General features: G+C 37.6%; 1 protein-coding gene across 3 annotated transcripts in view; it reads right to left on the bottom strand.

Annotated features, from left to right (window-relative positions):
- RAPGEF5 (Rap guanine nucleotide exchange factor 5) overlaps positions 1-23,787 on the bottom strand; it is a 251,137-nt gene that overhangs the window by 34,079 nt on the left and 193,271 nt on the right. For 2 of the 3 annotated variants that reach the window (XM_012447787.2, XM_064380550.1), the window contains 6 exons: positions 14,915-14,993; positions 10,415-10,559; positions 8,761-8,858; positions 6,053-6,083; positions 5,000-5,078; positions 2,858-3,025 (listed from right to left, as the gene is read on the bottom strand). In XM_012447787.2, coding sequence (XP_012303210.1) covers positions 2,858-3,025; positions 5,000-5,078; positions 6,053-6,083; positions 8,761-8,858; positions 10,415-10,559; positions 14,915-14,993 — 600 coding nt within the window. The remainder of the gene's footprint in view (positions 1-2,857; positions 3,026-4,999; positions 5,079-6,052; positions 6,084-8,760; positions 8,859-10,414; positions 10,560-14,914; positions 14,994-23,787) is intronic. The other variant, XM_064380549.1, reaches the window with a different exon arrangement.

Raw genomic sequence — 23,787 nt, 5'->3', positions numbered from 1 at the left:
ATCCATAGTGCTATAATACTGGGCTGGTGACTTGTATAGCAGATGTTCTCACATGGCTGGGTTCTGAAGTTCCATTTCCTATGTTCCATCGGCTCCTTCTTTGTTTAGCTATAATTTCTTGCAGCCTTTTTTGTGCCTATGTATACCTTAAATCTGAATTTATGAGAGCCATTCACACTTTATAGAATAAAATGTCATGACTTTCTGACCGCAGTTTTTCTATTTGCTGAGAAACATTTCATCCCATCCCCTTATTTTCAGGTTTGTCACTATACTATGAAAGATAAAAACTCACAGAATTTTGGCCAGGCGTGGTGGCTCACGCCTGTAATCCCAGCACTTTGGGAGGTCGAGGCGGGCTGATCACAAGGTCAAGAGATTGAGACCATCCTGGCCAACACAGTGAAACCCCGTCTCTACTAAAAAACAAAAAAAATTAGCTGGGAGTGGTGGCGCATGCCTGTAGTCCCAGCTACTTGGGAGGCTGAGGCAGAGGCACTGCTTGAACCTGGGAGGAGGAGGCTGCAGTGGCCACTGCACTCCATCCTGGCGCCTGGCAACAGAGCAAGACTCTGTCTCAAAAAAATAATAAAAGAAAGAAATAAAACTAACAGAATTTTAACCTTTCACTAACTGGGTAGTTTACTGTTACTACGTACATATAACTACCCTGGGTATAAAACAGCTAAAAACCTACTAAAGCTATGAGAATGATACTATTGCTGCTTTCAGAAAAATCCATAAAACCTCCAACATCTCTGACATCTTAAAACTTTTTTTTTGACAAAAAGAAAAAATATCTCATTATTTCTTTTTGAAGTAGCACTAAAATACAATTTATTAAAAATTGGTCAGGTGCGGTGGCTCAAGCCTGTAATCCCAGCACTTTGGGAGGCCGAGGCAGGTGGATCACGAGGTCAAGAGATCGAGACCATCCTGGTCAACACGGTGAAACCCCCTCTCTACTAATACAAAAGAATTAGCTGGGCATGGTGGCGCGTGCCTGTAATCCCAGCTACTCAGGAGGCTGAGGCAGGAGAATTGCCTGAACCCAGGAGGCGGAGGTTGCGGTGAGCCGAGATCGCGCCATCGCACTCCAGCCTGGGTAACAAGATTGCAAGACTCCGTCTCAAATAAAAGAAAAAAAAAATTACATAACTAGAACAAGGAATGCATTAAGCTCTTGAGTTTGTTTTCTTCATTAAAACATTATTGTTTGGGGGATAAAAAGATGCAGGCATAAAGGTTCTCTACAGGCAAAAAAAAAAGTAGAGGATGGAAAATAATGGCACATTTCCAAATCTGTGGGATAATTCAAGAGATATGCTGATATTTCTAGTGATAATTAGCAATGGGTCTATACACATTATAATGCTATTGCCCACCCTAATGAATCTAATTTAATAGAGTGTGAAAATGGTATTTCACAGCCACCAAACAGATATTGGGTAGTGAAAGAACCGCTCATTAACTGCCAGCACGAGTCCCTGGGTTGACTCTGAGTCAGCTCCCAAGGGAGATGGGTCTCAGTTGTGCTGCAAAGTTCATTCGGTCTTCCTTCTCTGGCACCTTCTGTTTGTATGGGGACCCCAGGATCAGTATCTGTAGTGGTGCTACCTTGAGAGGCGGATGCTCAAGCTTAATGCTGCTTAATTAAACAGTATTGATGAAGCTTAATACTGTTTAAAATCCTTTTATATTTTTGGTCAATTGAAAATTAAACATAACACACATTTATCATACCTATTTGAAATATATTATTAAAAATCTAACCACTACCTAGTTAAAATTCATTTAGCCCTCATGTTTCTCAATTCTTTTTTTCTAGATCATGTTTTGCTAAGATACACAATTAGAGCCCTGGGAGAGGGAGGAGGGCCAGAGAGAAAGGCTTCATTTGCAAACGTAATCCACCAGCTCCTAGGACCATTTTACCTGCCTGTGAGCAACAGAGCCCTAGGAAGAAGATTCTGTCACATAATACTTTACCCTCAAGTATATTCTGATACACATCTCCCAACTGGAGAATGATAACAAAGGGTAAACAGGAATGCAGTTTATCTGCTCCCCTCACCCGCCCACATCCTGGATTGATTAGTCCACACAGTACTCACATTTTTCAACTACTGATGCTAAGTCACTTCCTTTGTATTTCTTTCTCAGGGTTAAGGAGATATTAAATAAAGATTGCAAACCAAAAAAGGAGGCCAGCAACATTGAGATCTGACAGGCTCCAGTGAAAACTAAGGGGTCTGTTCAAGCTGCAGAGATCAATAGTGTCAGCTTGTAATCTGTGTGATCTTATTCAAAACAGACAATAAACCATTCTCTGAGGATAAATAAGGCCCAACAGAAGGAGAAGCTGTAACCAGGCCTCACTCCCCAAGTCCACCTAAAGGAACACTGCTGTGTGAGCTTTCGCCTTATTGTACAGTTTGTCTTTCTTTCAATAGGGAGTCTTTAACTATTAAATTGTCAGCCCGCAATACGACTGGTTCAAGGCAATCTTTCCTTTTTTCTTCCCCCGTAAAGTAATTTCACTCTTTAGTAATTTCCCAAGTTAATTTAAATATGAAAATAGAAGGCTTATCTAGAGTACAAAATATGAAAAGCTTTATAATGTATTTCAAAACACTGGCATGCCTCTCTATTCAGTTCTTGGGGAGAAAATTCAGTATCCCACAGTACCCAACTGTTGTCATGGAAACACTTCTGGTAGGCAGCTTCTTATTGTTCCTGTGGTCATTCAGCTGCCGGCCCAGAAGGGAGGAGCTGCACTTTTACTCTACAAAAAGGCCAACCCTCCCCTTTTGAAGATCAGTGAAAGATTAATATTCAAGGATAGAAAACAACTTACCCCCAGAGAATGTGATGGCCACCAGAGCCAGATCCTCTTCTGCATACTGGATCTTTTCTGCCACGACTTTTAGGATCTCTTGGGCTATACTGGAAACTTTTGCCTTCACACTGACATAGGAATGCTCCGTTATATACACGTGGCAGAAAACTGCACAAGTGAAAAAAACTGTTTGTAAACAGAGAACAGTGGTCATGACATACAGACTTTTCCAAATCAACGCACCTGGATCAACTCTTTCAAATCAACCCACCTTGCTATTCTCTTCAGTATAGCACATATAGAGTTAGATTTGCATATTTATATATGCACATGAGCACCTAAGGGTGTATGTCTATAAGTGTATGCTTGCAAACACATGAAACTCAGATGTTACAAAGCCAGCCAACAAGCAAGAGTGGTGTTGAATCTTTTCATACTGTACTCAGAGACCTGAGTCAGGCAAGTGTGTACTCATGGTAGAAACCATCTGACCATAATATAGTAGAATCTGTGGTACACAGACTGTACTTTTAAATCCCTTCTTTGACAGTTTCTGAGATCTCCCAAAGCTGCATATTAAAGTGTCTAATTCATAACTTTTTACTTTACACTCCATTTCAGGACAATCTCAGTGGCCCAATCAAGAACACCGTATTTTGCTATTAGAATTCTCTAACGCTTATCTAAAAATCTGTCATCTGCCTTGGTTTTTGTGTTCAGCTTTCTCAGTCATTTAAGAATGACTCCCTTTCCCCCATCAAGATAGTGAAGAATTTAGTTTCCAAATGGAGGTCACATTTCTAGCCTTTTTAATTTCCTTTTCACTGTCTGTGATGCTAATAATTATTTATAGGACGTTATCACTATCAGAGTGAATGGATCCTGGAAAGTGTTTTCTTTATGATATTAATATCGGAAACTGTTTTAATAGCAATGGAAGTAACCGACACATTGCCTCTTATATCAGCTACTATAAATGTATAAAATGCACTATCTTCTTTCAAATCGACAGAAGGACAGTAATATACTTAGATATTCTACCCTTTGGTATTACAAAAAAAGTTGGGAGTGAAGCTTCTAGAGAAATTTTATATGCAGCTTAAATGGCACCACAAAAACAAACCCAGGAATGATTTCATAGAAATGCAAATGAAGCAAAAGTTTAACTGTGAGTTTATATGTATAGAATCTCAAAGTAAACACACCACCAGGAGACATTTGACATATTTGGTTTGGTTGGGTACGTCGCTAAAACAATAGCATCTAACAAATAGTTGTTTTATATTTTGCCAACAGACTAGCGACAAAATTCAGTCTTTAAACGGGCAAATATTGAATGATCACACTCAGAATTTCAGCATATGGAGAAAGATGAGTCAAAAGAGAGGGTCTGTGAGTCACAATCGCATTAAAATTTTAATTTGTTGTGTTTTCCAGCTCTGCACTTGACTCAACCTTTATCTAAAAGGAGAAAACCACTATTAATATTTCTTGTTCCTCTTTAAAGTATTAACATAGAAAAGCCCATCAGCATCTTCAGGGTGCTAAAAAGGTGTTATTCCTTGTGTTGAATGAACAGCCTTCTTCAGGGGAAGCCATGAGCTTCTGCCACACAAATGAGCAGTGACTGAGGGCACAGTAGATGGGTGGCACTGCCCACAGAGCCTGGCCTTGCAGGAGCTTCCACCGTACAGCCTCCTGTCCATTATTTAATCCAAGAGTTTCTTCTGGACTGAGTCATGGACTGACTCAGTCATGGACTGACTCAGTTCAAACTCTGCACATTGACTTTGGTGATCCTTCCAGTTAGTCACAGGCAATGGGCTGATGAAGGCAGGGAGGAGTTGGTTCTAGGAGAAAAAGGCTGAGTTTCCTGATCATTTTTACCTCTTCTCAAGAATGCAAGGAGGCTCTAGGCATTTTCTACTTTCCTTGCTTCCCAAATTATAAGCACCCTTGGTGCTTGGGACAGAATTATATGATCTAAGACAACTATAATGCTCAAAGCAAGAAAAGAAAAACCATCCTATTTGATGCTAACATGTTTATCTGAGGGGTGACAGATAGAAATGAAGGTTAGTCAGGCTGATGCGCCAATGTTGGAGAAAAATGGTGGCTAACTGCTACCTACCCCCAAACCCTCACTTAAAACATACTCACTTTCCTCCGTTTCAGTCACAGTTCCTCTATGCTGGAGCCAATTCTCCTTAAGACTGAATTGGTGGAAAAGGGCTTTATTCTGTGAGATGGGAGAAAGAGAACAATGAATGAATGTATTACTGCCCTTTGGAAAACCATAGCTGTTTACGACATGTTCCAAAAGACCCAGCCAATTTTTTTTTTTAAATGTTAAATTCCCCCATCCAATCTTAGAAAAATAAACTGGGAGTTGCCTCAATTAATGCAAACACTGGTGGAGATTCTGAGCAATCTGATGGGCCTGGGCTAAGGCCAGCGGCAGGCCAAAAGCCCCAATCTTCATTCCCTACAACACGATTTTTCACATCTGGCTATTACGAACATCCACAGATTCTCCTGAGATAAATATCATTTCCCCATTCCAACATTAACCTCTAAGGTATAGTTATCACAATCAGATCCTCCGCTATTAAATTGTTCACAGAAGCAACTTTGAGATGGTTTCAGTACCTCTGCTGTAGTACAATGACTTTCCTAAGGGACACAGGTATACTGTTCATTACGATGATCCACCTGATACATCTGTATCTCCAAAACTTGTGCCTGACATCTCAGTCTACATATTCCCCTCATCAAATTGGACTGGGAACACATTCCCACCTGCTACCTTCTCTCTTTCTGTTGTATTAAAAGAGCAAATATTTTCCTTATGAGACTCCTTTCCTCTTAGAGTCAAGATTCTTCCTGCCTGGATTTTTTTTTTTTGACACAAATATTTTAAAATTCAAATTTATATCACTCTGGGGATAGCAAGAAGCCCTGAGACTCTAAAATGCACCACAAAATCTGCAGAATGTCAAAAAGTCAAGGGTACACAGCTGAAATCGGACCTATACCAGCACAGGGATACAAAAGCAAAGCAGGAAAGCATAGGGAAGCTGCAGCCCCAGGCGCCTCGCCGGGTCGTGTTATGCTCGAGGCAGTATTCATTTTAATCATGAAACATGCCAAGGGAGGCAAGGCAAGGTCTCCAAACCGGATCACCTCATTTTAGGTACAGAAGCATCTGCTTACCTTTTTTTGTGGTGAATATTCATCTACAGTACTGAAAAGAAAAAAAAATGACAAGAAGTCAGTCTTTGTCCCAAACCCAGAATACTGCAGTTATTGTTATGGAAGACTAATTTTCCAGCACTAGACAGAGGATTTTGCGCTTTAAAAAAGGTAAAACACAGTATTCATTAATTTACTACGTACAACACACTTGACATTGGGCTATGAATTTCAAATGACCCAGGAAGTAAAGAAGTTATCAATTCCACAGATGTATTTTGCCTTCCACCTACAGAAAGTGAAGCTTAGAAGTCAGGGAGGAACTGGATCTGCTCAGTCCATGGGAACTCAGTCTACAGAAATGAGGATTTTTTAAAATTGCAATAATCAGTCCATAGAACTAAGTTTTCTCATACAGTGATAGTGATAGATTTTAGGTGATATTATGCTATTTAGATAGCTAAAGGCACATCTTTTCCAGGATGTGGTCTCTGTGTGGTGGAACTGGGAACACTCTGCCCATCTCTGATCATCTCAGCAAATTTCCACCTTCAAGTGCCCTCTGAAGGTCACCTCTACTGATGAAGGAGGCAGTACTGGGAACAATTTCATACATCACCAGGTAAACTATGAATTAAAGGTATCAGTCTTGCTCTCAGAAAGAAACGTTTTCTCCTCTATTTATGCACTGGGGCTAGACAAAAAAATGTTATGAGTTTTACATTTTGGGCTTGAATCTTATTCTAGAATCTAAAGATATTTCATAATCTTATAAAAATAGGTAAGAATCATTTCCTTTTTTTTTTTTTTTGGAGACAGAATCTCGCTCTGTCACCCAGGCTGGACTGCAGTGGCATGATCAGTGTTCACTGCTGCCTTGACCTCTAGGGCTCAACTGATCCTTCTGCCTCAGCCTCCCAAGTAGCTGGAACTACAGGTATGTGCCACCATGCCCGGCTAAGTTTCTATTTTTTTTGTAGAGGCTGGGTCTCACAAGGGTGGTCTTAAACTCCTAGACTCCTGGACACACACGATTCTCCCACCTCTGCCTCCCAAAGTGCTGGGATTGCAGGTGTGAGCCACCGTGCCTGACCAAGAATTATTTCTTAACATCATATTCTTATTTTACTCTACAGTTTACCATTTTTGTGTAGGTTTCTAAAATGAAATGTATTACATTTCCATTAACGTATTTGATGAAATGTGTTTACACGTTTTAAACCATGAATTAAAGTTTCCCAGCTGTAACAGGTCTGCCTCACAGCACAGAGCAACTTCCATACAGGGGATTATTTTGATGACAAGGCTGTTCTTTTTTTTCTTTTTTGATTTCGTTTACTAGTTCATATTTTCGTATCAGTCTTAGGCTATGGAAACTTAATGTACACTGTAATAGAAGAGGACCTCCAACATTCACAGCACTCATCTCTAGGGCACTGTGCTAATTTGCACTTTACTTTTAAATCTCTCAATATAAGATTTGGATGACTGAGGACTAAAGTATACACATGGTTTGCTACCTAAGATTAATTTATACAGATGTTTCATTTGTAATGAGGTCTCCCTTTACTAAAATTAGGTCAAGCTTTAAATCACAAATCAGTAATCTGAAAGCCTTGAATTAACATTTTCTATGAGAGGTGCAATTTGTGACTGTTGAAATCTTAACAGAAGCTTTTCACAACTTGACAATATATATGCTTCATGTTTACGAAATATAAACTACATTGTAAATCAGACAACAATTTTTCTCTTCAGATGAACTCTGTGGTTAAATATGAAGACCGAATGACGTGATGTTTTCTTTTACTGAAATTAGTAAGGGGACTGAATGGTAATATCACTAATAGTAAAGTCGGTGTTGCCAATCTGAAAGATTAATGACAGATACCTAGGGGATACTTTGACATGCCAAGAGTCATTGAGTAAATGGCTTTTTGTAATCTTTCTAAATTGATAAAGAAACCTCAGGGAACCCATAACAACTGAGCTTTTAAAATGCTCCATAGGCTGGGTGTGGTGACTCACACCTGTAATCCCAGCACTTTGGGAGGCTGAGGCAGTCAAATCACCTGAAGTAGGGAGTTCAAGACCAGCATGGACAACATAGCAAAACCCGATTTCTACTAAACATACAAAAATTAGCCAGGTGTGGTGCTGCATGTCTGTAATTCCAGCTACTTAGGAGGCTGAGACATGAAAATTGCTTGAACCCAGGAGGTGGAGGTTGCAGTGAGCCAAGATCGCGCTGCTGCATTCCAGCCTGGGCAGCAAAGTGAGACTATGTCTCAAAAAATAAAATAAAATAAAATAAAACAAAACAAAACAAAACAAAATAAAATGTTCCACAATTCCCTGAGATCTATTTATAAAATGTTTCCTCCCTATTCCATAGAGATAGCTACAAGTCCCACAATGACAAATTAAACAGACTTTTAAAATTAAGTAATGACTTACTAATTGTTTATATGCACTCGATTGTTATGACCCAGGTCGTTTTTACTATACCAAACAGGGTTAAAACAACAGTCAGTGAGGTCAATTCCATATTGTTTCATTTTGAGTTACAAGAACAAAACACACAATTTACTACTAGAAAAGCTAAAGCATCAAGATGAATCTGAGTCAAAATGTTCAGAATCGACTTTTATGTATAGGGCATTCCAAACTCTCTCATCTTTGCTGCTGCTTTCTTTCATTAACTATACTTAGGAAAATGAAATACTTACTGACGACGGTGCATTCCAAGTATCTTTTGAAATTCTTTCAATTCTTTTTCAAGTATTGGATATTCATAAACATCATCCAGTACATTCCTGTATATAGTCTGGAGAAAAAGACAAATGACAGCTGAGTGGTTGAATGTCTATTTTGTAGGGATTAAGACTCATACCATGGCTATCCTAACAGAGGAAAGAAGGAGGGATTCAGGACAATGTATAGTTTTCACCAGGTGTCAATGAGATCCAGAGCGGGATCATAACTCCTAGCTCTTCGCTCAACTGCCATGGCTTCCTATTTGCTGTTAGGGCTGTAGGTGGGAATTCTGGAAAGAGAATTCTAGAGATCCCTGGCTGGCTAGCTACTAGAGATTTCCATGATCATTCTATATCTTAAAAAAATAGTATCGGCTGGGTGTAGTGGCTCAGGCTATAATCGCAACACTTTGGGAGGCTGAGTGGGGAGGATTCCTTGAGCTGAGTATGAGACTAACCTGGGCAACAAAGCAAGACTCTATCTCTAAAAAAAAAGAAAAAATAACTGAGTGTGGTAGTGCATGCCTTTAGTCTCAGATAGCTGGGAGGCTGAGGTGCAAGGATCTCTCAAGCTCAAGAGCTTGAGGTTGCAGTGCACTATGACTGCGTCACTGCGCTACAGCCTGGGTAACAGAGGGAGACCCTGTTTCAGCTCCCCCCACCAAAAATTCCACATAATCATTTGGGAGAAAAAAGTCAATTGAATTGAATTAAGCAGTTGCTTTGAAAACAACATGAATTTAAAGAGTTGGTTGGACTCGTTTTTAACTGGATGCCTAAATGACAACTAAATGTTGAATTCAAAGTGGTTTCCTTCATGAAAGGCTGAGTCTATTTAGGCAGTTGCTGACTCTGAACTAGAATTCTTCCTTGCTAGAATTCCACTGCATTCCTTCTCTGTCTTAACCTGCAGACTTAATATCTGATTTTGGTGGCCAAAGGAATCCAACTGTCTTACTAATTATCTCTCCAGAAAATCATCTGTTTTGAAAAGATATTGATGCCTATTAATTAGAAAAATCAGTTTGTCTCACTCCAAATGTAAATCTAGATTACATCTATTATACAAATTATTATTGCTTAAAATTATCAAAGTATGCCATGTCTGACAAATGTTTCATAGAACATATATTGTCAACAGAGTTTTTTTTTTTTTTTTTTTAAGACAGAGTCTTGCTCTGTCACCCAGGCTGGAGTGCAGTGGTGTGATCTTGGTTCACTGTGACCTCTGCCTCCAGGGTTCAAGCAATTTTCCCCCCTCAGCCTCCTGAGTAGCTGGGATGTCAATATAGTTTTTAAATGATAAGTAATGTTTTATGCAAATATTATATATATAGAACTAGTTACTTCAAACTTATCATGAATATCAACATAATAAACTATACCAAATTTTGAATGTTTTGGTTTACCTTCTTTAATTATTTCATTAGCAATCAAAATTTCCATGGCTTTTAGATATGGAATATCAAACTCCAGAAGTCAAAATAAATGTATATATTCTCTGAATCACAACTTGACTATCACAAGGAAGTTGAATGACTTATCTACAAAGGAGATTTTTGAAATGCAGATCTAAAAATAAAACCAGTTATTTGGCATCAAAGAATATCTGGAAATGTTGGATTACCTTTAAAAACATTTTTGAATGTTCATCTTCATGTAACCAGTCTTTGTACAGAGCAATCCACTGGGAAACAAGATGTAAGACTTTACGTTTCCTACGAGGAACATCTGAGTTTTCTTCTTTGCCTTGATATTTCTTAGCAGAATAGGTGCAAATGGTTAAGAAAAAATTATATTGTTGAAAATAAAAAAAAATGAAGACATCCATTTACTCTCATTTTTACAAAACAGTGAAGGCATACAAGTATATAAACACGCAGGAAGGATAAAATATGCATAGGGAGAGCAAAAGGTGTGCCCTGAAAAGAGCAAAAGTAAACTGAGGAAAATGACTGAAGCATACTCGGTGGGCAGCCAGGAAGCGACGGGTTGGACCATTTCACTGTCAGCTGGTGACGTGGTTCCACAGGCAGCATGCGGTTAATGCCAGCTCAAGGAGATACTACGTGACCCGTGAATTTCAACAGTGACTCTGAGAAGAAACTGGCCTCACTACACAGGTGAATACTATTTCAATACATTTGAGGTCAGAAGTAGGCCAGATACTGTCTGATTCTCAGAAATTCACATTCTGTAAAACCAGGTACTTCTAAAGTAGTTCCTAATGAGTATAGATTTATGGAACATGATTTGTAACATGATTCAAATGCCCACTCCTAGGAATTTACTTGAAGAAAACATTGGACACCTGTGCAAACACAGAGGTAAAAGGGACTAATTTCATTTTGATTAAAATTTTTTAAAAATAGGAAATAAACTAAATGCCTCAACAACTGAGAACAGTTGACAAAATTATTATATATCCACTTAATGGACTATTCAGCAGCCACAAAAATGATGGTTCAGCAGTACATTTACTGACAGAGAGTATGCACAATGTATTGTTGAGCAGAAATGCAAGGAAGAAAAGAATATGTTAGGATGATCTACTTCTGTTAACAATGTTTATTTATATGAATAATCTCGCTATCTGGAGGGATACATATTGAATAGTTAACAGTGGCTTCTCAAGGTAATGAGATTTCAGAGCACATAAATTATTGTTATTGTACTTATTAGCATTTCCTAATTTATATACAATGACCATATGTTAACTATGCTGTTTAAATTACATAAAAATAACAACCTCAAAGGCAAAGTGTTTAAATTACTAAGAATGCAACAGCAGCTTGGCATATTCCAAACCAATCTATTATAGTTGTCTCCAAAATGGTAATTTCTGAGTGTCTTGGACACATTAAAAAGATGACGAGGAATAGGAAATGCTATGACACCAAACACTTGATGGTTGTTGGACAGGATTACATATTCTTTAACACTGATATACAATTGCAAAATTGGAATAAACTTTATGTCAGGCTTTGTAAATATTTTAAAATATAATTTAGTCAATGTCTCCCCACCCTGCAAAAATACATTAAAACTATCTTTAATTTCCACCTGTGAAATAAACTCAGGCAAACACAAAAAAAATCTGTTTCTATTTCTTTTAGTTTTTTTCTTGAAAGGAAAAATTTAATAAAGATTTATCTAGGCCAACCACGGTGGCATTTAGGTTATTTCCTATTTTAAAAAAATAGGTGGCCGATGCCTATAATCCCAGCACTTTGGGAGGCTGAGGCAGGAGGATGCTTGAGCCCAGGAGTTTAAGACCAGGTTAGGCAACAAAGTGAGGCCTCATCTCTACAAAGAAAAATATTAACTGGGTGTGGTGATGCACACCTGTAGTCCTAGCTAGTTGGGAGGCTGAGACAGGAGGATCACTTTAGGCTGGGAAGTTGAGGCTGCAGTGAGCCATGATTGAGCTACTCTACTCCTGCCTGGGTGACAGAGCAAGACCTGTCTCAAAGATTTATCTTATATTATTTCCACTTAAACGTTCTTCTCTTTTTTTCCTGTAAATATAATGCCTTCACTAATATAAAGGAAAAAAATCTAGAAAATTAAGAAATACAATTTTTTAGGTCAGCATACGTAAATGAAGATATGAACTTTGTATTCGAGGTGCATGTTCTACAATTATAGACTAGCAGAATAAAGCAATCAAGGAGTGACACTTCAACCACAGTTCTCCATTTGTAAATAGTTATCTGCTTTACCTTGTTTTCCTCCCTGCAAGAAATACATTTAAAATATATTTACTGGTTAAATTTGCATTTGCATTCATCTGATTTCCAAAATTAAGATACAGATATTCTTTTACATTTTGTCTATGCTAGATTACACTGATTTATAAGTTTAGCTGCTGATGTGAATAGTGGGAAGGCATGTGGTGGGAGTTGTAACTTCTATGTAATGCACAGAATATTAGGGGGCCCAGAGCTATAAACTTAATGCTTTTTATGATGATAAAAGGTGAAAGCTATTAAATACTATTACAATAAAAATTCTTATCTAAAATATCTAAACCCAGCACAAATAGCTCTAATCTATAAATAATGTTTTAAAAATCAATGGAAAAAACACAGAAGTAATTTAGACCATTTTTCAAAAGTTGGCTGTAGTGGAATATGTAACACATCTTCACTAAGATGTGCACAAAAATAACTCAGATTAAATATAGATTCCCCTTTTTGTTTGTGGCATTATTTCATAAAAGGCAGACTGCAAATTTATAGAAACAATCATAAAGAAAGCCTTCTGGCTTATTAGAGTTCATGGGTTTTGATTATTGGTAGAAAGGCTCATAAAAATCTGAACTAAATTTTTATATATAATGTCTTAGTCAAAGACTCAAAAGACATTAAATTATTAAATGATAATCACAAATAATATTGGGATCATAGTTAAAAAATGTAGTTTGAAGGCCTCTCATTTGTTATAAGTACATTTTATATTACTTAATGGATGGTAATTGTTTTAGAAATATGTTAGCATTAAAATGTATATGAAATTAGCTCACAGATATTTTTCCAAAATGCTTTTGAAGAATGAGATGTTCAAAATCTTATAGTTATTGTTAAATGTCTTAGCAACACCCCACTTGAAAGCTTGAAAGAAATCTGCACATATTATTGAAACTTTCCAAATTCAAAACCAACAAACAATGTTTCAGGATCAATTTTATAAACTGCTTCTAAAAAGTATCAGAATACCTACTACAGCTTTGTTTGGTCATAGGATATAGTAAAGGATTAAAATGTAATCATTATTTCTAGTTATATATTTTTTAAGAGAGATGTTACTTTATGCTCTTTATGAAGTTTTAAAGTATTCTTTGAGGTGTAAAAATGCTGTAAAGTTGGGAGACACATAATAATTATTTAGCAGAGAAAGAATGTTAAATAAGCATTATCATTAGGTCTTTTGTTTGTTTGTTTTTGGAGACAGTCTCCCTCTGTCATCTAAACTGGAGAGCAGTGATGCAATCTCAGCTCACTGCAGCTTCAACCTCCTGGGCTCAAGTAATCCTCCTTCCTCAGCATCCCATGTAGCTGGGATCAAAGGCCAACTGCCATCATGCCTGCTAATTCTGGTGTTTTTTTGTATGTATGTATGTATGTGTGTGTGTGTGTGTGTATATACACACACACACACACACACACACACACACATATATAGTAGAGATGGGATCTCACTATGTTGTCCAGGCTGGTTTTGAACTCCTGGGCCCAAGTAATCTTCCCACCTTGGCCTCCCAAAGTGCTGGAATTAGAGGTGTAAGCCATTTCACCCAGCCATCATTAGGTCTTAATAGAAGTTTAGTATATACAAAAAGCATTCCATTTTACTTAAAATTTTCATGTGGTTTAGAGTGGAATCTTCAGATTCATTTAATAAAAACAGTACAGCTAACAGCCTACTTAAATGCTTCTGAACACATTAAATACTGTGAAACAAGAAGACCATTTGGAGATTTTCAATAAGTTTACACGGCTTTGTTTTGTGGCCTTTCGATGATCTCATTTTGCATCTCTTCTAGTTAGTGAATAAAATTATAAGGCTTCCTTAACTGGTCATTAACCTTCTAATCACAATCATCATTCTAAGAGAGGATGCAGTGACAAGGCCATGAAAAGATGACAGTTCATTCCAGGGACTAGGTTCGACCTCCCCCTGTCTCCCCTGGAACACTTGCCAGGAACATGATATCACATATGTGCATTTTCCTTCACAAGTGGTTTGACACTTAACTAACTGATTCTCCTTTAAGTACATTTATTCCATGATCGTGCCAATCCATACAACCTTTTGACTCTGGAGTTTACCCAGCAGGCCAATCTTACCTCCAGATTTCTAAGCAATCGTGAGGCACAGATGTGAAGCAAACATAATATAAACAGTATAATATACCCACAACATAGAATGTGAAAACAGCCGTTCACATTTCCAGTTTCCCTGTCTGTCTCATTTCATCTTCTATCTTGGATATCATTATATTAATATTTAACATATCCACGCTCTACTGTGGGGTGGAATAAATTAAGGAAAGTAGTTAATTCCTAATGTGGGACATCTGTCTGAGAGGAAGTGGACAGAGCAGCCTGAAGATAATGAAGGATATTGCCTTAACAGAGCCTGGCACAAGTCATCAGTTGTCATGAAGACTGTGTATGTGAGAAGGAAATCATCCAGGAGGGTCTCTGCAAAGGGAAAAAAAAAAAACAAATACAAGGTCAGCAAAGAAGTGGATAAGAAAAGCAGCTGCTTATCCGGGCCCCAGAACCATGTGCATGGCAGAAATATGATAAATGTTGATGGCTGTGGGAGGGATTAGAAGAGGAGAATTTTAGCCACAAATACATTATTTATTAAAATTAAGATTTGAAAAACTCCTTATTTAGAATGCCTCAAGCAATAAGATATTTTTGTTGCAGAGCTCTCTAAACATACAATTTTGTTATCATCTTGTTTTCTTGAAACCTCATTTATATTTGTGGCCAAAGATGCCATAGAAAACCAATGCATAAATAATGTGCTTCAAGAAATAAATTTTACAAGACTTCTGAGGTGTACACTCAAGTCCTATAGGGAATAAAGCCTTCATGTGTTAATAAATTAAGGTTTTTCCAAGCCATTTACTAAGTCCAGGGCAAGAACAACGAATAATAAAACCCAGAAGACACATATCAGGTTCCAAGGCCATTCACCTTTATCTCTTAAATGCATTTTTAAAAAGTTGGGAAAGTGATGAGTGATTTTCTTAGTCTGGAAGAGAGACAGAACTGAGTCCAGTTAAAATTTGAAAGCAGGTACAACGTATCACAACATCCTTCTTTCATTTTTTATTTTATTTATTTATTTACTTATTTATTTATTTTTAAGACGCGGTTTCACCATGTTGGTCAGGCTGGTCTTGAACTCCCGATCTCAGGTGATCCGCCCGCCTTGGCCTCCAAAGTGCTTGGATTACAGGCGTGAGCCACCACGCCCGGCCTTCTTTCTAATTTCTTTTTTCTACCAGCCAAAACAGTTTACATCGTTATCATCTTTGTACTCTGAGCATTCTTAGATGAGTCCAGTTTGTATACAATATGGAATTGCTATACAGGCAAACTCTGACCTTCAGTGTAATTTCCAATATGGCACAAAAGATTATATGCATAATACAAAGCAGTGATTTTGCCATAATAGTCTTTATCTAGTCCCTTAACTTAAAATTCATTATACTGTATGATTTAATTTTCATCTTTTACATTCTAGACATCACATTTTTAGTTATATAAAATAGTAATAAATTATTAGAGTCATTAGCTTGTGTACTTTTGTTATGGATTGAATGCTTATATCCTCTGCAACACCCCTACCCCGCCACTTTATATGTTGAAATCTTACCCCCAGTGTGATGGCACTAGGAGCAGGGTATTTGAGAGGTAATTAGGATTAGATAAGGCCATGAGCGGGGAGCCCTCCTGAATGCCATCACTATTTTTCTAAGAATCCTGAGAAAGCTCGTTTCCTCTCTTTGCCACACAAGGATACAAGGAGACTGTGGTCTATGAACCAGGAAGCAGGTCCTCACCAGATACTGAATCTGCTAGCACCTTGATCTTGGACTTCCCAGCCTCCAGGCTGTGAGAAATAAACGTCTGTTGTTTAAGCCACTCAGGCTATGGTATTTGTTATAGCAGCTTGAGCTGACCAAGATATATACTCAATACTGCTTATGCTCTCCACTATCTCCAGCTTATAATGATGATGTGTAAGTAAAAGTAATTGCCCAGTATAGAGCCCTAGAGCTCTACATTGAAGACTGGATGAAAGAAAATCTCCAGAATTTTTAGGAATAACCAGTAATATTTACTTTAAAAGTTAATCACAACAACAAGGTTATATTTATGAACACAAAACTCTGATACAAAAGGTTGTGGATGACATCTATGGTTCTGTATTAGCTGCAAGGCATAATTTATTTCTTTCTGGTTGCAGAATATCAAGGTAATCCTGATCCACATAGGTAAGTGGTTGCAAATGGCAGTCTTTTTTAAGCTTATTTTTAATTGCAAGATGCCCATAATTAACATGAACCAAGGGTGTCAATGAAGAGTTTAATGGAATTTCTCTAAGTTGTAGCTTTCTATATCAAAATAATAAATTTGACACATTTTATTTGATTTAAAACATGTTTTTAAAAGCCTAAAACTTACATTGTTGTATCACACTGCAATACATTAGCAATCACTAGTCTAACTTACTATTACTCTATGACAAAAGCAAATTTCTAAACAGATAAACCTGGGCCTTGCTGAGCATAAATTAGGTCTAGTACAAAAAAGCTGTGGTGGTGTGCCTGATCCGACAATGTCTCATGGGTGGACACGCACAGCCTGTGTATGCAGAAGAGCCAGGAGCCCCCTACTAGAGTCTCTGTTTATGGAAGTTTCAAATATATGAACAAGGCAGGGGAAGGTTTCCTTTAAAATCTGTCTCCAAACAACTTAACCTGGCAGCTCAAGTTAATCACTGGTCATCCTAAGGAGAAATTTGGAATATATAATGTGTTCCTTTCATTACAGTTTTATAAAATAGTTTCAATTAAAATCAATCACTTGCATATTAGCTGAAACCTAGGATATTTTGGAAATACAATTTGAAAACTATCCCTCTGGGATTCTGTTGAAGAGTAATGTTTACAAGTTACAACATTTCTCTGTGTTAAATGTGATTGATCGAAATCCTCAACCTTTCTGGTCTGATTAGAAACTAAGCTGAATGTAGTCAGGCATGGTGGCTCATGCCTGAAATCCCAGGACTTTGAGAGGACGAAATGAGTAGATCACTTGAGGCCAGGAATTAGAGACCAGCCTAGCCAACATGGTGAAACCCCAACTCTACTATTAATAAAATAGAAAAAAAAAAAAAAAGAAAAAGAAATAGCCGAGTGTGGTGGTGCACACCTGTAGTCCCAGCTACTTAGGAGGCTGAGGCAGGAGAATCTCTTGAACCCAGGAAGGGGAGGTTGCAGTGAGCCAAGATCATGTCACTGCACTCTAGCCTGGGCAACACAGTGAGACTCTGTATCAAAAAAAAAAAAAAAAATTAAGCTGAATCTTCCTAGCTACTCAGGAGGCCAAGGTGGGAGGATGGCTTGAACCCAAGAGGCAGAGGTTGCAGTGAGTCAAGATTATGCCACTGCACTCTAGCCTGGGCAACTGAGCGAGACTCTGTCTCAAAAAAAAAAAAAAAAATTAAGCTGATTCTTTTTTGCACTCAATGTTAGATACAAGCAGGAAGGATAACAGAGTAGTTTTTGTTTGTCTGTTTGTTTGTTTCGAGACTGTCACCCAGGCTGGAGTGCAGTGGTGCAATCTCAGCTTACTGCAAATTTCGCCTTCTGGGTTCAAGTGATTCTTGTGCCTCAGCTTCCCAAGTAGCTGGGACTAATGGCATGCACCACCATGTCCAGATAATTTTTGTATTTTGAGTAGAGTCAGGGTTTCTCCACATTGGCCAGGCTGGTCTCAAACTCCCGGCCTCAAGTGATCCACCTGCTTCGGCCTCCCAAAGTGCTGGGATTGCAGGCGTGAGCCACCGCACCCAGCCAACAGAGTAGCTTTGAATCTAGTTAAGGTTTTCAATGGCTTTTATAGATAGGAGCCCCCAGTATGCAGAAACCACTGGGTGACAGCATTGAAAGGAAGTCGCCATTTAAAATGCTGGATGTGACATACAGGTTCAGACTCTTTGGGATGTTCTTACACTTAGCTGCATTTAATGAGGTTAGAACTATTCTCTAATCAAGATTTACTCCATTAGTAACTGAGATTGAAAAGAACACCATTAAACCATTAACTTTGACATAACCAGTCATTCCATTCCAAAACAACCTTAGACAATGAACTGACTATCAGAGTCTGGTTGGATGGTGGCAAACCCATTTGGCATTCAGTTCAATTAATCAGCTCACATATGACAATATTTTGTTAAGGGCTTTGATCCAGAAATGCTTATTTTCTTCTAAGCTAATATCATATATAAAATTCAACAGCATTTACCTAATTATCTGTCATAGAAATATTAATTAAAATAAAAACAATGAGGCTATATAAAAACAGCTCCATTTGAATTCCTATAAAGAAAATAGTTAAAAATTCTAATGACTAGGACAGATTCCCAATACTCCTAACTCAAATATCTCTCTATTTAACTACCATATTATTCTAAATTTTTTCTATATAAAACGCTTTATTTTATTCTTTTCCAGCATTTAAAAAATTTTTTGCTGTACAGATTCTGAAAGTAATTGAGAGGTATGAATTCAAATACTATAATCAAAATCATGCAATTCAAATAAAAGTGCATTTTATAATAACCATACTTCCAAAAAAGAGGCTGTCCCATTGGTATTTAGAGATATTTTTAGAACAATGATGGTTATATGAATGATCCCATGAAGACTATTAGCCGACAACAGCCACTTAGAAAGACTAGCAAATTCAATGGAATTCAAATTAAAGCACTACAATTATCTATTACACTACATAGTATTTAATTAATAGTAATTTAATATAACAGGCAAAAAAGCATGTTTGTATATATAAAAGTATCTTTCATCTAAACAAATTCATAGTTACCATATACACTAACATTCTGAATAAAAATGCATTCATTTTGATTTCTAACTTTGTGCATACCTAGGCATATTAATATACATATATTAATATACAAAAACTTTTTTGATATTCTTTTTTCTTTTTTTTTTTTTTGAGATGGAGTTTCACTCTTGTTGTCTAGGCTGGAGTATAGTGGCGTGACCTTGGCTCAGTACAACCACCTCATGGGTTCAAGTAATTGTCCTGCCTCAGCCTGCTGAGTAGTTGGGACTACAGGTTTGCGCTACCATACCCAGCTAATTCTTGTATTTTTAGTAGAGATGGGGTTTTACCATGTTGGCCAGGCTGGTCTCGAACTTCTGACTGACCTCAGGTGATCCGCCCATCTCAGCCTCCCAAAGTGCTGGGATTACAGGCGTGAGCCACTGTGTCAGTCATTTTCTTTGATATTCTATGTATTAAGTTAATTACTAAATCTAATCCCAAATTCTTGGCTCATCACTAAATTTTTGGGACTATCCTCCCCACTCCAAAATAATCTAATACTTCTGTAGTGGCTTTTTGAATACAAGAAAAATCCTTGCAAGTAAAAAAGTAACATCTTGATAATCATTGAAATTGGAAGGTAATACTTCTACAGTTTTAAATATTATAAAACTTAAAATATATATAGAAGTGGTTCTGAAATCCATGTGTGTAATACTTATACTGATGTCATATAGGACTTTTCCCTATCATCTGCTACTATTTTAATTTTTTTTTGTTTGTTTTTGAGATGGAGTCTCACTCTGTCACCCAGGCTGGAGTGCAGTGGCATGATCTCGGCTCACTGCAACCTCTGCTTCCCAGGTTCAAGTGATTCTCCTGGCTCAGCCTCCAGAGTAGCTGGGATTACAGGTGCACACCATCACAGCCAGCTAATTTTTGTATTTTTAGTAGAGACAGGGTTTCACCATGTTGGCCAGCCTGGTCTTGAACTCCTGACCTCAGGTGATCCACCCGCCTCGGCCTCCCAAAATTCTGGGATAACAGGCATGAGGTACTGGGCCCAGCCTACTATTTTAATTTTTAAGGCTTATAAAAACAATTATCTATTTTTATTTGATTTTATTTGAATGTATTTCTCTTGTATGCACCAATTAAAACATTTTTCTCAGTCTCATCTTAAGTATATGAGGCTCTAAAAACTCCCATTTTATTTCTACAAAACACAAGTACCCCTAGAGCATCCTAGAGTTGTGTCAAGGTGGAATAATAAGAGGTTAGGTACAGACCCTTTTTACAGAGTTCTGTTATATAAATGTAATCAAATTTTAAAAACGGATCTAAATGTTATCAAAAGGTCTAAGCTTAATGTTATTTTTTAGCATAAAAACAAAAAACCAAAACAAAATCCTGAAGCCTAAAACTCACTAGAAGTATATCGTCATGTAGGAAAAATTATAGAAATCTACCTTGGTTATTTTTTCAACACTCATAAGCAAAATGCACTACGATAACGAAACTACTCATCTGTTAAAGTGAATTATCAAGAAAGCAAATTAAAAGAGTTTTGACAGGCAACTGCCTATAGTAACCATTTAATCCAAGTATAGTAATGTGAATATTTAACATTTCTGTATTAACTCATATTCCCTGAAGTACTGTTAGCAGTTTTGTTTCACCTGTATTTCTACTTCAGATGCAATGGAATTTAAGGCAATCTCAAATATGTTCCACTTAACCTTTATTTCAAGAAGCCAAGAAAAGCTTTGAACATGAAAGGGCCCATTTTTGATCCAGGAATGTTACAACTTGCCATTATTTTTTGAGAAGTAGTGCCAAAATGTACCATGTAATTTGATTAAGCACAAATAAAAAATTTTTTCATGTTCAGGTTGGAATCATGAAGTGCTATGCCATTAAAAGCAATGCTGCTCTCCCTGCGTATCTTCTATTTCTGAAAGTGATATTAATGACCTCAAACGCAGCTCTTTACTACAGCTCTTAAATTCACTTAACTCCTGCCAATTCTTACAATCTCACCATAGAGTTTTGTTTAGCTATTCTAACATGACCAAATCTTGAGATCTAGCTTTATTTTTAGGTATTTGTGGCAGAAAAAAAAATGCTTACTTACTATATGCTGTTTCTATATCAAATCTTAAAACTCACCCCTTTAAAAGACAGGAACTTACTACAGACAGGGCTTGGGGACACACTTCAAATAATCAAATCTGTTTTTATTTTAACTTGCAAAATTCAGTTTTAGAATCCCATCCCTCCTTCTTTGGGAAAGAATGATTTGAATACAACAGGTATTCCATTCTTAGCTACACTTGATTCTATACACTGCCTTTTAAAAATGTTACTAGGAGGAGCATAGAGTAAAAAACAGGAGGCTTGTCTGTCGCACTCAGAGAAAGGGTACAGGTCACCCTGGGACTAAGAGCAGTGAGCCGCCTCATGGCTTCTGCTGTTACCGCCCCAATCAAATGCTCTGTGTCTGGGCACAATTGCAGCCCCATTCATGGCATATGCATGTGTCTGACAGGCATGCTGGGAAGCTCAGAAAACAGTACAAAGAATACTATGTAATCATGGAGATGAAAATCTAACGGGGTAGCCTAAAGCAGAGTACTTAATCTCTCTAGACCCTAGTTAAGTCACCTGTAAAGTGGCTATCATATCTAGGCCTAGCAGAGTTGTAGAGAGGATTTAAAAGAAGCCAGTACATCTAAGGCAGAGAGCCTGGTATACCCTGGGCACTCTAAATAAATACTACCTATTCTATATTTTCATAAAATAAAATTATTTCAATCTTGTACCAATTCTCCAAGTGCTACTAATCTGCCAACAAAAACTGAGTATTGAGACCTATAAGTTTCCAAGAAGAACTGGAGGAGGAAAAGGAGAAGCAAATATGAGCAAAGCAATGGATGTGGGTGGGTCTGTGGCTGAGTCATAAACCTATGGTCTTGTGACCTGCAGGTCTTGTTTAGCCCCTAGAGGATGCTTTTTGTGAGTTGACAAAATCTAAAAGTCAGAAGATTTGGCAAACGCCCAGCCCGTATCTCCTATGACAACCATGTTTAGAGCCAACTTGCCTACTTCATGCAGGGGACACGCTCCAGTTCATCACCCTTCTGCTCTGGCAGGCTTTACTCACTCACTTTTACACCTGTGGACATGCAAGTTGGTAAGTCTTGGTCTACAGCATAGTTGTGTAGTAGTAATAGAAGAGATCACATAGTACAATTGAAAAGTAAACCTAGAGAAGTAGGTTGGCGGCAATTCCTGAAGGATCTCTGAATGCTACACTAAAGAGCCTGGGGCTTACTCCACAGGAAAAGGGAAATGAAGGGAGGTTTTCAAGACCAGAAGTGACAAGAGAGATACGAGTTAAGCTTCCTTCATCAGGGAAGTCAGACTGGATAAGGGAATGATAAGGGGAGGGAGGTGAGTTTCCTTTTAAACTTGCTGATCTTGGGTTCCCCAAGTTACTCTACGGAAAGCTATTTGGAAAAAAATATCAAAGACCAGAGCTTGCCAAAGAGGGTTACAGTTATGATTGTGGTAGCCAGTACCTAAAGAGGATGGCTGTGGCCAACATGATTTCTCAGAAAAATAAGCAATGGTCTAAGGGAGTGGGACATTCACGTTTGGGTGATGGTAAGGGAAAGATGAGTTATTGAAGGGGAAAGAGAAGAAGGAGAGACATAGAATCGAGAGAAATGAAAGTAGTCAATGCTTCCTTTCTGTAAACAAACAAATGAGACACAAATGTAATAAACCAACATGAAAAAAAAAAAGGATTGCAAAAGAGAGCGTCAAATGCTGCTTGAAGGGGCTTCATCAGGCTTAGCACTCAAAGGGCACTGGATTTTCATGTGGACAATCCCTGGTTTGATGACCTTAGAGAGATGCCCCTTGATCAATGGTGGGGACATATTGTAGTTAAAAGGAACTAAAGATATACTGATAATCAATGCTCACACCATATATCATACCGTTTTTTTTGTTTTGTTTTTTTCCCAAAAGACTCCTCTTAAAGTTGTAGAGCTCATTGTTTAGAAAGAGCAGTTGCTCTCACAAGGAGCTGGGATGAAAAATTTCTCAATGATCAATACAACTATCATTTTATTTAACTTTAAAAATTAGAATGTGGAAATTGTCATCGGCATGAAGCCTTCAGCACCAATCTGCCAGCATCTACCAACAAAAATTAATATCTGGCTCTGATTAACATCGCACAATGTGTTCTAAACATTCAAGCTGTGTTACTAAGTGATTGTCAATTAAACATTCTTAACTTTCAGGAAACAAAGAAAAATTAATTTAAACATAATATCTTAGAAGCCTGAGACATGGTTATTATAAGCAAATTAATCTGAATCAACTTAGG

The sequence above is a fragment of the Aotus nancymaae genome, unplaced genomic scaffold (assembly GCF_030222135.1).
Source record: "Aotus nancymaae isolate 86718 unplaced genomic scaffold, 86718_ANA_hifiasm-v0.15.2.pri h1tg000025l, whole genome shotgun sequence".
Lineage (NCBI taxonomy): Eukaryota > Metazoa > Chordata > Mammalia > Primates > Aotidae > Aotus > Aotus nancymaae.
The sequence above is the reverse complement of the archived record's forward strand: the minus strand, read 5'-3'. Positions and strand labels throughout refer to the sequence as shown.